At 49.2% G+C, this 15,355-nt stretch overlaps 1 protein-coding gene across 1 annotated transcript; it reads right to left on the minus strand.

Annotated features, from left to right (window-relative positions):
• Positions 1-3,982: 3,982 nt before the first annotated feature.
• LOC103919147 (cytochrome P450 4B1-like) lies at positions 3,983-14,939 on the minus strand. Its single transcript, XM_009326608.1, has 12 exons — positions 14,871-14,939; positions 11,386-11,530; positions 10,694-10,738; positions 10,073-10,200; positions 8,407-8,531; positions 8,138-8,289; positions 7,450-7,556; positions 6,935-7,125; positions 6,226-6,359; positions 5,532-5,596; positions 4,916-4,998; positions 3,983-4,151 (listed from the first exon to the last, which is right to left on the minus strand). Exons 1-12 carry the CDS (start codon positions 14,937-14,939, stop codon positions 3,983-3,985), a joined length of 1,413 nt encoding a protein of 470 aa, XP_009324883.1.
• Between the last annotated feature and the right edge of the window lie 416 nt (positions 14,940-15,355).

Genomic DNA, 15,355 nt, shown 5'->3' on the forward strand with positions numbered 1-15,355 from the left:
ATTTACTGAGAAATCTTATTTTCATTTTACTCTCTGGAGTCCTGATCCTTATGTATATAAGTGAGAGCAACTGCTAAGACCGAGTGCTGATTGAGCTGCCATTAGACAAGGACTGCCTTTACGCACAAGCTTAAACATAGTTTCAAAATATATCTTTCTCATTATAAGTTCAGATTTGTTCTTTTGGTGGACTTCATTACAAAGGAAGGGAGTAGCATCATCATTCAGATTATAATGTTGGGTTCAACAAGTTTCTGATTTTTAATTCAGTAAATATTTTTCTTCCTGGGAGACTTTACCTCTGAAAAGTCCTGGTTTTCAAAGGAATGAGAAGTCTGAAATGGCATTTTGAATCTCTTCTGCTTTTGAGTCCAGAAAATAATTATTGGGTTAGACTGAAGTCTGGCCTGATGCTTGTTTCTTTCATGTGCTTTTTTGGCGTAAGTCTGGCATATAAAATAATTTGCCATACTCTGAAATCCCTGCTAACCCACCCAGACCAGCTAAGGGAAGTGGGGTAACCCCGATGGCTCAGGCTGGCCCCTGAGCTCCCCACTTTCCTAAGCTCCATTCATGATCTTCCATGAGAAGTTGCTGTAAGCTTTATTTTTAAAAATTTTTTTTTTCATTATCAATTCAAAATCACAGATTTTCAAGTCTTTTGCCTAAAAAATAGTAGGTCTTCCTGCAAACCCTTTCCAGGCACACGTAGTGCTTTCAACAAGCAGGACGGACTCGTGAAGGTGCGTGCAGGAGGGATGAGGCTGGGGGATGCTTCCAGCACTGCCGACGGGTCCTGGCACTGAGGATGCACGAACTGCCTGGTCCAGCAGATGCTCTCCCGGCTGCTTTCACAAGGTGATGATAACAGTGAAGTGTTTTCCTTTCACCTAGTTGGCTTGCTCTCTGCATGGTCCTGCACATCAAACTTAGGTGCTGAATCCAGATATCTGGTGCCACTAAGCCTTTCTTTAGCTTTAAATCTTTTGTCCTTTGCAAACTCTAACTGTGAATTTTAAATTGCACTTGTAATTTGTCCCTGTTCCCACTGGTGAGATGTCTGTGCATTTCCATGGCCCTGCAAAATAGCTCCCGTGGGTACATTTTCCATGGGCATAAGGAGCAAAGGAGTTTCTGGTGGGTCACAGCCCAGGGTCGGCTCCATTTGTGGCCAGTTTTGTTCATTCAGGCTCTGGCTGTGGTGGTCTGATCACAAACCGTTTCAGGTCTCAGCACAGGAGGAGAGAGGAAAGGGGCTTGACTGGTATCTTGTCTTTCCTGGGGGGTCTGTACTGTCTCAGCTCACCAGGTGGCAGTCTCTGGCTCAGTTCTCACTTGAAATGGTAAATTAAGGGATTACAATCCCTTAAAGTCCAGGAGAGGAATGGCAGGTAGACGGTGATGTAACCTTTCTCCACCCTCCTACCATCAGAGCACAGGTCTTCTGCTGGTGAGTCATCTGCACGGTGGCCTTCTTGGCATGGGGGCCACCTGCCTTGATGTAAATGATGCTTTCCTCAGCGTTCACCAGTTTTACTGCTGTCAGTTGTGTCCTTGGTCATTGACACAGGCCATTTCTGCAATCTTTGCTTTATATTATTCCTTCTAGTGCTTTCATACACAGCCATTTCCATTCGTGCTTCATACACAGCACTCCTGCTGTCGCTGTGACGGGTCTCTGCATACCTCTGCTGTGCTGAGCTCCACCACACTGGGTCTGTTCAACGTACGATGACTGTGGGTTTGCATGGGAATATTGGCGTCATCCCAGATACGTAGCTCCTCAGCTCCTGTAGCTGGAACAGCCCTAGTTTAGTAACTGAGGTGAGGTGAGTTTGCAGCTTTTACCCAATGAGCTTTTACCCAGTGACCCTGAAATATGATTGAACATAACTGAAGAAACTGGCTTTTATCAGCTTATTACTTGCCGTATCACTAGAGGCTGTGACTGAGCAGCTTTGAGCCAGGTGCATTTAATGCTTTCCTCCTGGACCAGAGCCTCATCAGGAGGAGATAAATCATTGCTTTCATTTAACTTATTCCAGGATATGGAGTGACCCAAGATTTTCTCCTCGCAAGCTATGGATGCAAATCCATGGCAGGATGGGAATCTTTTGGTATTCTTTTGTGTACTCAGGCTTAAGAAAGTTGTAACTGAATTCAGGGTGAAGCTGGATGATGCAGTTGTGTCCTTAATGTTATCCATGCACGCAGGTGATTTCTTTATTTTACTATTTCTTCTGAAATGGGATATTATTGAATCATAGCAGTGGCTTCAGGGCAACCTGGAGGTTTTGCTCACAGGAGGGATTCATTTGTGGCTTGGGTGCCTGGAGCACCATGAGGTATGGAGATCGGAGGTGAAGCTGGCTGATGGATGTGTCTTCTCGAGGCTGCTTGGCTAAGCAAGTACCCCACGGCAGGCAGGTTTTATCGATGGTGGCTGGATGTGCTGGCACAGAGGTAAGTGGAGAGGACACAGGAGGCATTTCTGGGGGCTTGGCGGTAGCTGTGGATACAGCTGTGGTTAGAGGAGATACGGGTGATGTGGCGGAGGAAGTGCATGGGCAACCCTATTTGCACAATATACTGGCCTGGTTTTTGCAGCTTCTCAATTACAGCTGTTCTGAGGTGTGACATTTGCAGTGGGTTGATATGCTTAGAGTGAGAGATGACACAAGTTATTTGTATTATCTCTATTATTTATTATGGGCGCCCTTCATGTATTTAAAATTAAAATTGGACAAAACCTTATGTTTGATATAGCCTTCTGTTAATGGGGCTCACCAGTGATTTGGCTCGTGGTGTTGGTAGTGTAGCACAGCGTATCCCACAAAAAGGTCCTCCTGTTTCCCCTGCTGCTTTCTATCTGCCTTATCTCTGCAGATAAGAGCTGTATGAAGTCAGACGCTGTCCTATTGCACAGCAGCCTGCTCACAATGCTGGAACCGCAGTTGACGTCACCGTGACACTAATTGCAACAGCAGCATTTGGGATTTCCCAATTTGACACTTTCTACCCTGATAATGACTCCTGCAGAGGCAGAGGAGAGCTCGCTAGTGTCCTCTGGTGTACCTCAAGCATACAACTCTCATAACTTTATCAGCTTAGGAAAATTAAAAAAAAAAAAGAGAAAAAAACCCCTTTCTAACTCTCAGAACTCCTCCCCTGCACCTTTAAATGAAGATTGCACATTGGACCCCTGTTAAGGGGTTGCCCATGGAAGGAGATGCTGCGTTGGCTGCGGCTGAAGACCTGTGGGCAGGAGCCTGGCTGGACACCCCCAGGGTTGTCTCTTGCTGCTCATGGGTTTTCTCTCCATCTCCCATTTCTAAAGGGCTTTTACATCGTATTTGTGACGAAGTGGGCAAGCATCAGCAATAAAAACTGACGCAGCTGCTGTTACAGGAATAATTATTGGTTTATTAACACAAAAATTACAGAGTATGTTGCAGTTCAGGCAGAATTTCAGAGCCCAAACTGGAACCAGTGCTTTCAACAAAACAGAGACATACTGAGTGTGAGAAGAAAGACAGAGGTCTGCCACGGGCTGTCCCTGCTGCAGGAGAGGAGGGCTGACCTCTAGGCACTGAGGAAGGTGCTGACGAAGGAGCAGGGTTGGGAACGGTCATGCATTTGGCCAGAACATGAGGGCGAAGGCAGGATTTGGTAAGGAGGAAGCTGGTGGGACCTACAGATGTTCCCAGGCCCCTTGCAGTGGGAGGACAGCCCTCACGGCAGCTTCAGTTGGGCTCTGCAGTGGGGCGAGGGGAAAGCCAGCAAAGAGGCATGGCCATGCCTGGCTGCTCCGAGATCCAGGCTACCTGGGCCCAGGACAAAACGGGCTTTCAGTTGGTGGGAGAAGCACATAAATCAGGAATCCTCATCCCCAAATCCTGCCCTGCACCTTTTGCCCCAGAGAAACATTGTCCTGTCATCTGCTTGGTCCCTCCCTCCGGCGGAGGCAGGATGTTTTCCAGCATCAGTGGATTTTCTTTACATACAGGTGAATCCCATTCTTGGAGCGAAGGATGATCTGAGGTATTTTGCAGGGAGGCTTGGCGGGATCAGGCGAGAGCTCGAAGCGGAGCAGGGTCAGGGCCAGCGCCACCTTCATCTCATTCATGGCAAACTGCTGCCCGATGCAGTTCCTGGGGTAAAACAGAGCAGCTCAGCCACCCAATCTCAGTGCTGGGCACAGATAAACCCCCGCGGATGGATCCCAGCCCTCTCACACCAGCACACAACCCTTCCCCTCTGCAGCTCTGGGGGCCCCAGGCAGCATTTTGGGTGGCAAAAGCAGGGGCATGGGCTGAGCAGGGGAAATCCAGGGCAGCATCGGGGGAGAGGAGCTCCTGGATGTGTGTTCAATGAGCACAGAGAGGGAGGGGAAATGGGGAAGCCAAAGGGGAGGCCAGCAGAGCCAAGGTGGCAGGTCTCCAAGCATGAGGGTCTGCAATATGTTTGCCTTGTTGGGATGAGAACAGGGCAAAGGGAAGGACTGGGGGGAGTGAACAAGGGGGAATCAAAGGATGAGGGGGTGGGATGGGGTCTCTGCATCAAGGAGAGGAGGACAGCAGGTGAGCCCAGGTTGCTGCAGGCTCCCCGCATGATGCCAGCAGGATACTCAGCAGCTTTGGGACCCCATTCCCTGTCCCCAAGAGGAGCCCAGTGATGTTTCCTTCATGTTTTGCCTGCTGGTATCAGAACCCCTCTGCAGCACAAATGCTTGTTATATGGTCGTGAACTATTTAACGCTGCAGGGCCAGGACTTCAGGTGACGGTCTCTGAAAGCATTCTGTGAGTGCTTCCCCGATAGCAATTATAACAGCAGCACACACTTCTTGGGCTGAGCAGTTTCCAGGGATGGATGTTTTCTCTCCCCACTACTCCTTCAGCGTTCAATACACTTTACCTCGTTCCAGCAGAAAAAGGCAGAAAGGCGTGAGAGTGTCTGCCAGAAATGTTCTCCGGGGAAAACCGCAAAGGGTCAAAGACCTGGAAATGAAGAATATGCAGCAAGAAAAAGCAATTATTTAAGGAACAGAATACTGACCGGTATCTTCAGAAACACGACATCCCATAATTTCTGAACACCCCATGGGAGAGAGAATTCATTTTGAGATGGACTGCAACTCATACACCAGACTCCTTTGCCTTCCACTGAGCCTTGCAATGGTGTTGCCAAGACAAACCAGACATAGATATGATGAAAACTGGGGAGCCGGGACTCAATTCTCCACCTGTAGGCTGAGCAAAAAATCATCTTTTTGCCTGTTAATACAACAAATTCTTTGGAGCCCTTTGTCTTACTGTTTGGGCAGCACCCAGCCCTAATGCTGCTGTCTGACCGCCCTGTGCCACAGCTGGCTGAGACTAACACAAGGCGGTCATGTCTCAGCGTGATTCCCATGGCCAAAGATGCTCAGCAGCAAGGGGGGGCTCTGCCCTCCTGCTAACAGGTGAAGAGGGCATTCGAAGAGGCACAGCATAAAGGGGAAAAATTATTAGAAGGGCAAAAGAAAACTTACCAAAGGGTCTTTCCATACCGCAGGGTTTCTGTGAATGAGATAAACGCTTATCGCAGCGATGCTGCCTGTAAAGCAATTGAGGAGGAGAAAAGGGCTCAGTGACAAAGAAACTAAAGGAGAAGTTGCAGCCCACTCACATGAAGGTCTGTCTAAATCATCACGGTCTTATCTGTCAACTGGAAACCAATGAGGGTTTTGTCATTGGCTTCAGAGAAAACAAAACATTTTCCATTTGTTTAGTTGTAAGCAGCCAAACAGTGGAAATGAGGAAGGCACAGGCACCACAGGCACACTGTCCCCCCACTGACGCTGCCCGCTTGTGTGCTAAATCAGAGAAGGAAAGCAGAGGCAATTCCCACTCCGCAAGTCAGGATGGGACCAGTCCCCATCCCCCTGCACCTGCAGTTTGCCAAAATGGGTGAACCATGGGCTCGTGCTTGGCCAGGAAGAGAAGGGGCTTTGGGCACAGGCACATCTGCCCTATAGTGGTGGTGGCAGGAAGGATGTCACAGGGATGCCGCTGTACAGCCCAGACCTCAGTCTGTCAACGGGATGCCAACATCTGCACAGTCCTATCTGAACGTCTGTGCCGGCGAGGACCAGGTCACAGAGGCAGGGCTGTTGGCTTTGCTCTGTGGCAGGCAGTGAGATGTCCAAGAGCACAGTTTTGTGAAGGGGAATGGGATTTACAGACCTTCTGGCAAGGTGCGTCCATCGGGGAAAGTGATGGGTTTGCTGAGCTGCCGGGACACACCGGGCACCGGAGGGTAAAGGCGAAGGCTCTCCCTGATGCACATGGTGCTGTAAGTCATCTTGCCCAGGTCCTCCCTACCAGGACAAAGGCAGGCTGAGCCACACACTCCCTCCGCTGCCCTGTGCCAGGAGGCCCCTTGCCCCACAGCCATCAGCCCCCTGGGCAGACCCCCTTGCAACAGATGGGACATACAGAGGGACCCACAACATCCAACCATGGGCTGCTGCAAGCTGGGGACCCCAAGACACCTCTGAACAACCTTAACAACCTCTGAACAAGCTCAAGTGCAAAGTGACAGTGAAGGGCGAAAAGCCGCAACTACCATGTCCTGTGGCAAGAAAACAGGAGAGAGCAACGGGCAATGTTGGTGGCCCAGGTCTTGGCACGGCATCCAGCATGTCCTCCTGGTCTGGGATGGTTTTTTCTCATGTCTGCCCTGGCAATAGGAGCCCTGAAGCCCTGAAGGGCAGGGAGGCAGATTTAGTTGAAGGATGCAGTATCTGCTCCATCCTATGAAGTCCCCGTGCATGCAGCAACCTTACAAATCAGTCCTTTAGCACTCCAGCTTTCGAGCCTTGAAAACATTGCTCTCTTAGAAATACCGGTGATGGGAAAAAAAGTTACCAGCTGAGGAAATGTGGAACCTTACCACTGAAGCTTCTCCCGGTCCCCCAGGATCCCTTGGATCTCCTCCCGGCATCGTGCCTGGTGCTCGGGGTGTGATGCCAGGCAGTACAATAGCCAGGAGATCCCGCTGGCCGTCGTATCATGGCCTTCAAACATGAACGTGTCCACCTCGGCACGCAGGTCCTCATCAGACAGTCCAGCTCCGTTCTCATCCTAATAGCCCAGAGACACTTTCAGTGGCCCATATATATATATATATGTAAAAAATATATATATTTATTACAGTGGCCCATATATATAAAAAATATAATATCCCAGGAGGGGACATTATATTCTTTCAGCTATTGCAAAGGGGGGTGGCGATACCCCTGGGATACGTATAAACAAAATCAATCTCTGTTTAGACTGAATTCAGGGCCTCTTTTCCTTTGCTTATAAACCCCTTTATCCCCCCATATTAAACCAGCAAGACTATGAAATCCCTCTGCGTGTTGTATTCCCCAACAGAGGCTACCAACATCACTCCTTGCCACTCACTTTGGCACACAGCAGAATGTCCAAGAAGTCCAAATGTCTCTTATTCTGGATCTTTTCAAATTCCCGTTCATCTTTAAGGGATTCCTTTCGCTCGTGGATCACCTTGTCTGGGGAAGAAATAGTTAAAGGTTCAAAAAAAAGGGGCAGGAGATGCTGAGCTGCAGAATTGTCCTGCCAATGCAAAGCTCACCCAAGGGGGTGACCACCCCTCAGTTCATGATGCATTTGACGGGTGCTTCTGCATCCCAGGCAGTTTGGCTTCTTCAGCAGCAAACGCTGTGCACATTACCATCCTTTTCTGCAAACTTCTTTGTCCACCACAGACCCCTCAGCCTATTTTACCCACCCCTCCTGCATTAAAACCACGCCTGGCCTGGAAAGGAAAGTAATTCCTTGCTTTGGTGTTGCCTGCAGTGCCCATTCCTTGTCTCACCAGTTTCTGGTCATTTAACAGGAGCGTTCCCAGAGGGGAATTCCTCCGTTAGTCCAGTTTAATAACCAGGAGCTGTGAGACCCCCTTGCTTCACGCCTAGATCAGACCACTGCTGCAAGCCGATGCTCTGCTTGGATCCCGGCTCTGAGCCTCCGGGCAGGATCACTGCATGGGCAAGGAAGTAACTCGACTGCCTCTGGTCAGCCATCACCCACCCTGCTTGAAAGCTTTGGAGAGGATGAAGGCAGGGAATACCTGTGTGGTTGTGAGCGAGCTGGCAGACCTTTCTGAACTGATATCCGTGGGGGCTGAGCCAGTAAATGATGTCGTTGTGGTAGGGGAAGATGCGGAGGCGCTGGTGCACCATGTGGCATAGGTCATAGACAGCCTGGATGTAGGTGTTTTTCCTGGGGAGAGGAGAATGGTGGAAGTTTGTAAATTTGGGACCATCACGACAAGCAATTTGCCCACTTCCTTTCGGAGCTGCAAACCTTCTGCCAGGGTTTGGGGCAGCCAGCACTGACCTGTTGGTCTGGCAGTTGCTGTGACAACTGAAGGCACATTTCATGATGCTATCGAGAGTCATCAAGCTGACGTGCTCAAAGAGCTCCACCGGTTTCCCGTCTGTGATCAGCTGTTCCCATTTATCCTAGGGTGCAAAGGAGACAGAAATGAGAAGGCAAGGGACAGTTCTGCACGATCTGCAGTCACCCTCTGGTTAAATGAGTGCTCAGCTAGGGATACATCCCAGAGAAATAGAAGAGGATCTCTTAGTTGCCATCAAAATCCCGGAAGCCAAGAGCAGGATGGTTAATAAAAGATTTGCCTCAGGCAGCTGCTACTCTCAGATCCTGGCAGCAGTGAGCCCTGGTACACCCTACCCTGGGGCAAAAGCACCCCAGAGAAGCCCAGGATGGGCGCACTGCTGGGTGAGGGGGCACGTTACCGAAGTCTTAGGGTACAGTGTGTTTCCCACACAAGAGCAGCATGTTGGCATTGAGCTTCACTGAATCTGTGTTTTCTGTCTCTCTCTTACAAGCACATACGACTTTGGTGTCTTTAATGTTTAAGATGCAAGCTTCCATCTCACGATCTCTCTTCCACTGTGTTTTTCCAGCATGTAATATAGGAGCTCTTGCTCAACTCTTCCCATAAGGGATCCCTAGAGAAACTATAGTTTCTCTCTTGCCTGGCAGACATGAAATGATGTTGAATCCTCTGTCCCTTCGTGGCTGTAAGGAACCAGTGGACTCAAAAGCTGAGAAAGGGAGAAGATGGAGGAGCACAGTCACATCTGAGCTCCCACAGCATGAAACCAGGCTGGGGAACAGGGCTTATATGGACATATTTATGTCCTTAGCACATACAAAGATTGCCACCTGGTGGCATGGGCTCCCACAATAGGCACTTTGCAATGTCTGCAAGGAATTATAAACTGCCAGGCACTTGTCTGCATTGCAAAAGCTCTCCTGACTCTCCAGCCGCCAGCTCCTGGCTGTTCCCTGTGCCAGTGGGATGGAGGACAGCCAGGATCCCTGTGGAGCTGCTGGGGAGGTTGGATGGAGGGACGTAAAAGATAAGGAATAGATCTGGCACCCAGACTCCTGACGGTTCACGTGCACAAAGCCTGGTGCCCCTCACCTGTAATTCATACTGGTTTCCATCGTGCCCAGCACTGATGGATGGAAGAACAGTGCAATTTCACCGTGTATTAGGCAAGGCAGGGATTGCAATCCAGTCATGGGTATGTTGACAGCAAATGATACCCTTTAACCTTAGGTCACAGTGTAGCTCTGCTCCAACCTTTGTATCTTTGGGATTTATTATGAACCTTTATTTACTTCAATTTTTCATTTACAAAAATGCCTTATAAGAAGTTGCGTTGGGATTGAGACTATGCACAATTTGGGGATGGCAGTAACATTAATCCTCAAATCTTAGCCACAGAGCCCAAAGCAGTACCGGAGACATAGTCCCCGCAGGGAGGCTCAACCTGCTCGTTCCTTCCAGCCCACGGGCAGGGATTTGTGGTGGCTCAGAAACCTCAACCGCCACAGCCTGTCCTTACACTTACCAGGCTGTGAGTAAAGACACTGCAAGAAAACCCTGCTCCAGCATTTACGTCCTAACCAGTCAGGATCAGGGAAAAGAAAACAGGGCAGAGAGAGGCACATCAGATATGAGTCCTACCAGCATCACGTTAGTAGACTCTGCCATCAGGGCCACGTACGGTTTCAAGACGTCGTAATGAAACCCCGGTGTCAGGAGTTTTCGATGTTGGTGCCATTTTGGCCCATGTAAGATCAGCAACCCATTCCCTGGGGAAACACAGGCAAGGCATGTTTTGCTGGGCACAAGCAGGCTGCTTTCACCTGCCTGCAGACACAGCCTCCGTCTGCAAGGAGCATGATTACATCTGCTGTCTGAGCTGCTACGAGAGCCTGCTCAATGAGCTCCGCTCACTGAAACCACACAGCGCTGCCTCCGAAAAGAAACACCAGCACTGCTGGAGCTGAGCAGTTCAGATCAGCAGATGCATTTTTCACTGAATCTGAGCTTCTCCCATCACCGCCCTTTGCTAACTATGAACGTGTAAGTGGTTCTCATTTGTATGTATGACTACATCCGAACTTTATTTCCTCGAATCACAAAAAATAGCATTATTTAGTACCTTTTTCAATAAACGTAATAATTTCAGGAAGCTTTTAGCTATATCTGCATCAAGGAACAAGCACAATGCTGTTTATTTATAGCATGTTCTTGGCTAATTTCAGAATCATTACTGGTAGGCAAAGCCCTGGGAATACATACCGATCCATGGGACAAGGTGTTTATAGCTGATGTTATCCTTGGGATCTGTTAAAAAAATAATCAAAAAAGAGAAAAGAAAATGGTAAATGTTTCACTAGCACCAATCTACTGGTTTGCACCTTAAAGCTCCCTCTGGGCTCTCACTTTTGGTTGGGTATGAAGCAGAATTGGTGGCATCCCTGCAGAATTCAACAGTATTTCACAACAAAACAATACTGTTTGGCCCAGCTGTGAGAAACAGGTATAAAAGCAGATGCCCAGACTGGAATAAACAAGAATACTGGTAGTCCAAAGTCTGTGTGATAAATGATTAATCCTCCCAGCACTGTTTGGCACCTTTCTCTCTTGATGCACTAAAGATACGGCTCTGCAGTAAGACCCAGGGGTCTAAGCTGAGAAAAAAGCTTCCAGCTTTCTTCTCCTTGCTGGGGTCAGGCACCGAGAAGATAACTTTTCAAGGAGCACTTGAGGAAGTTTTTTGCCAGATTTGGAGGGGCCCCCATCACCCCCGCAGCCCTGTGCCTGGAGCACCGAGGGCATGGAATGAAGGAGGGGGAGCTCTCCATGCCTTTAGATGATTTCTGCAAGACAACCTCTCTGCGAAACCCTGCCTTGCTGTGAATTTTTAGGATGGCATGGGAAATCTGCAGGCTATGGTTGTTGCTCCACAGCTGAAGGCATCATTTTCTCACCTCCCCTGGCCAACACAGCCTTGGCATAGTCGGGATCGGTGACAACCAGGAATGCTGAGAAACTTCCGAACCAGATAGGGTGAGCATATAGGTACTTCTGTGCCCAGATCTCCACCTTGTCCAGCACCTCTTCTTCCTTGAGAAACTGTAGTTGTGGGGAAGTAAAAAGACAAAGAATACTTAGATTCAGAGGAAAAAATAAATAATCTCCCAAACCACTGTCTTAAAAAGCTCAAGGTCTTTCTGTATCACAAAACCAGGTAATGGCAAACAAGGTGTTGTCCCTCTGGGTTTGCAGAGCATCAGAAGTAGAGATGCTTGTTACTTTTAAACCTCATATGAAATAATTCTTCCTTATCAATTGACCCTAATCATGGAGAACACCCTTAGGGACAGTGGTGGTGCCTATCAGTGCACATATGTTATCTGCTCTTTTTCCACGGCCACCCCAAAGAAGACTCAGATTTGCCCCAGACAGCATCTGCATTTTATGAAGTGCAAATACGTTCTCATTTGCACATCGCTGAGCAATTAGCACCCTGCAGTCATGAGAAAATACAGCAGCACTTTTACAGCAGTCAACGGCATCGCTGCTGTGTCTGCCCTGGTGCAATGGTGCCTCCTGACTGGGAAACCTGGGCCACAGCTTCCTCCAGCCATTTAGGCGGAGAAGGCCAGTGTCCAGGAAGAATTCAACAGAATGAGTCCACAGTCACCAACGGAGTGTACAGAGGAGGGGACGCTGGTTAATAACGTCAGATTAAGATTTCACTGATTTCCAGGAATTGAATTTAATAGGCAATGAAGAGCTGGTGCTCCCAGAAAGGTTCACCTCTGGTCCTTGGAAGATGCATGCTGAGGAGTAACGTGAGCACCAGCATTCGTATCAGCGACACTGGTGGGTTCACTCTTCAAAAGTGATCACCGTTTTATTGCTTTCATAGCCAGTGTTGTTGCATATTAAACAGGCAATAGCAAAAGAACAAGTGGAAAGATTGGTGGAAGGATCCAAAGTCACAGGCAGAGAAAAAAAGATCACAGAGACAAAACCGTGTAAGAATTCCCTTTTCTTTGAACAGAAACTACTCTGCCGCAATATGCAGGGGAAAGGATTTTGGTGAGCTAGGGCTGACATAGCTGCTGCTGCTTTGACTTCAAGCTTGAAGTTCAATTACATCTGCATACTCTTGTAGAAATCAGCCACAAAGTCATCCTACTGACTGAGTCAAGTGAGTATTTGCTCAGTCGCTTTGGTGCTGAGTTAGCTCAGCTCAGCTTTTAGTTTGGCTAGTGTTTCTCAACCTGGCAGACGGCTTGTACTCAAATAATCACCCACGTCAGGCCTGTCTCGGAGAGGATGCTCAGGAGCCACGGGGCGTCTGCCAGGGGATTGCACGGGCTGTGTGGGGGCAACGGCCAGGCTCCGTGCACCAAGGCTGAGCCCCCTTCCCCGCCAGCTGGGGGGGTCCCTGCAGCACGTCCCGTGTGTCTCCCACAGTTGGCAGAATGACGAACTACATCCAGTTATCATTTATGATAGAAAGTTATCATTCAACTTCTCTTGCTCAAGTTCAAGATTTTGGACTTATTAAAGAGAACCATCAATTTCTCTGGTTTCAGGGGTCAAGTTTTGGGGTAAAAGGAGGCAGCCTTCCCCAGCGCCCACCCCTTTGGCAATGCCAGCAGAAGCAGGGCTTGGAACGGTGCCTTTTGCTGAGTGATACTTGAACATGTGAACGTCCCTTTGATATGTTTGTGCTATCCTCCCTCGGTTTGTGCTATCAAGAACCACCCCTGTGCTGGCAGGGGGTGGAATGGGTTTATTTGAGAAGAGAGATTACCCCCAAGGTGAGCAACCTCCACCAGCTGTGCTGAGCACTCCTGGGGGCAGAGGGTGTAAAGTCCTGCGGGCTGCGGAGGAACAGGAATGGAAAGCTCCTGCTTCTTAACCAGGGCTCCAGCTACGGGGCTCTGGATGAAAGACCATAATTTCTACTTCTTCCTCTCTTGGGGGCTTGAAAAGAAAAGTATAATCCCCGCTCGGGTCTAAGGAAGAAAGGTAATAGCCTAATCACACAGAAATGCAAGTTTTGAAACAGATCCAACATTAAAAGCATCTGGGAAGAGGCGCTTTTAATGACTACACACAGATAGCAAATGAAAAGGAAAACACAGGAGCTGAAATCTGAGCACGAAGCTGCTTCATGTTCAATCAAAACCAGGCTGGTTCCCCTCCACCAGCCGCCCGCACTGGGCAGATGCAGGCAAAGGGCTGCCGAGGGACCGACAGCTCCCCTGCGCCCGTGGGGCAGCTCTCTGCTCTCCTCTGCTTCCCACCACTGTGGCCTCAGGAAGTCGGTTTGGCCAGCTTGGGGCTGGCACTCTGGCTTTTAACTAAGTCGTGCTGCTGCAGTGAGACTGAACAGCTCTACACAACCTCTCCTGATACTTTAATGTAATTTCTACTGAGTGATTTGGATAAGCGGAGATTAATACCTAAGAATGCTTCAGAACAAAATGATGTATTCCCAGGAGACCCACCCAAAGCATGACAAATATATTTCAGATACTAAACTGACCTGAATTGAAACTGGCAACTAATCACTCTAAATTAACAGAATAGGAAATATCAGTGCTCTCCCTGAATACAGCTCTCAGGTCCTTCTCCGAGGTGCGTGTAAACTTTGCATTCAGCATGTGTAGAGAGCATTGCCAGTTTCCTCACTGGCTCAATGAACTGCTGGGCTATGGGGAATTCAGCAGCATTTAATTAGCAAATGATTAAATTTGCAAAACAGGAATTCTTAAAAAAAATACTGTCTGAGGTGAAAGTCGAGCTGTGAACAACCTAGCCACGATGGGAGCGAGTGATTGGCACAAATGGTTAAATCCCATTCCAGGATAAATAGTGACAACTGACAAACAGGCGAACATACTTTATTTAATTGCGGTTTTAAAGTCTAACTGGCAGTGCAACAAAGCCCTGAACTGGCCCATCTTCATGCTTACATTGCCAAAAGACTGCCTGTCCCATCCAGTGCAGCAAAACTGGGGCTGCCACGGCACAGAGACAAACCCTAGGAGGTCCCCTCCAGATTTCCCAGCTACTTTTCAGGGTGCCAGTTCTTTAACGTGCCACAGATTTGGCCACAGCAGGGCATCAGCAGAGCCCAGGAGAGGTCAGGGCGATTTGAAGCAGCCTTTAGCATGTACGGAAAAGCCTTTCACATCTCACAGCTCAGTTACTCCTCACGAAGCCGCCGATGAGTGGTGCAAATCTGTTTGCCAAGGCAGCCACGCTGATCTGTGTAGGCAAGCCCGTATCTCGGGGAATAGTCATCCACGCCACGATGTATGTGGTTTACTTAGTCATGGCTTTAATGCAACCTTAAAAAGGTCCGTGGACCCTGTGCTGGATGCTGTACCTGGCATGTGTTTTGTGGCTTAAACGTGACTCAACATGATCAATGCCCTGTCTGGCTCACCTGGCCGTGAGGCCGATGCAAGCTGGCGAGGGAGAGAAGGTGCCTCCGGACGCTGAGAGCAGCCTGCATCCGCTCGGCATCGCAGGGACAGCTGCAGCGGCCGTGCCCTGGCTTTCACAGGAGCAGAGAGGTGACAGCCGAGCCTGACAGAGCAGCGCGGCTCTGCTGCCTCCAGCACCGATGCCGCGTTACACTCCGGGATGACCTTGCCCACGCCACATTATATTACCGCTTTCTTTACTTGCGAGCCAGCTACCACCTCTTTCCACCGTGCATTTTGCAGCAGCCTGCGTGTGCTGTTCTCTAGGCATCACAAGCAGAGGAAGCAGTTTGTGCGGCTGAGAAAAAGGATGCCCATCTTTCCCTTACCCTTGGGACTGGGAGAAGCAATTCTCCTGGACCGCGGGTATGACTCCCACGAGCATCATTCCCCCCACGTGGGGAAACGGCTCCCCGCACTCCCTCCTCCCCCCCCCGGCAGTGCA

The sequence above is a fragment of the Pygoscelis adeliae genome, unplaced genomic scaffold (assembly GCF_000699105.1).
Source record: "Pygoscelis adeliae isolate BGI_AS28 unplaced genomic scaffold, ASM69910v1 Scaffold306, whole genome shotgun sequence".
NCBI lineage: Eukaryota > Metazoa > Chordata > Aves > Sphenisciformes > Spheniscidae > Pygoscelis > Pygoscelis adeliae.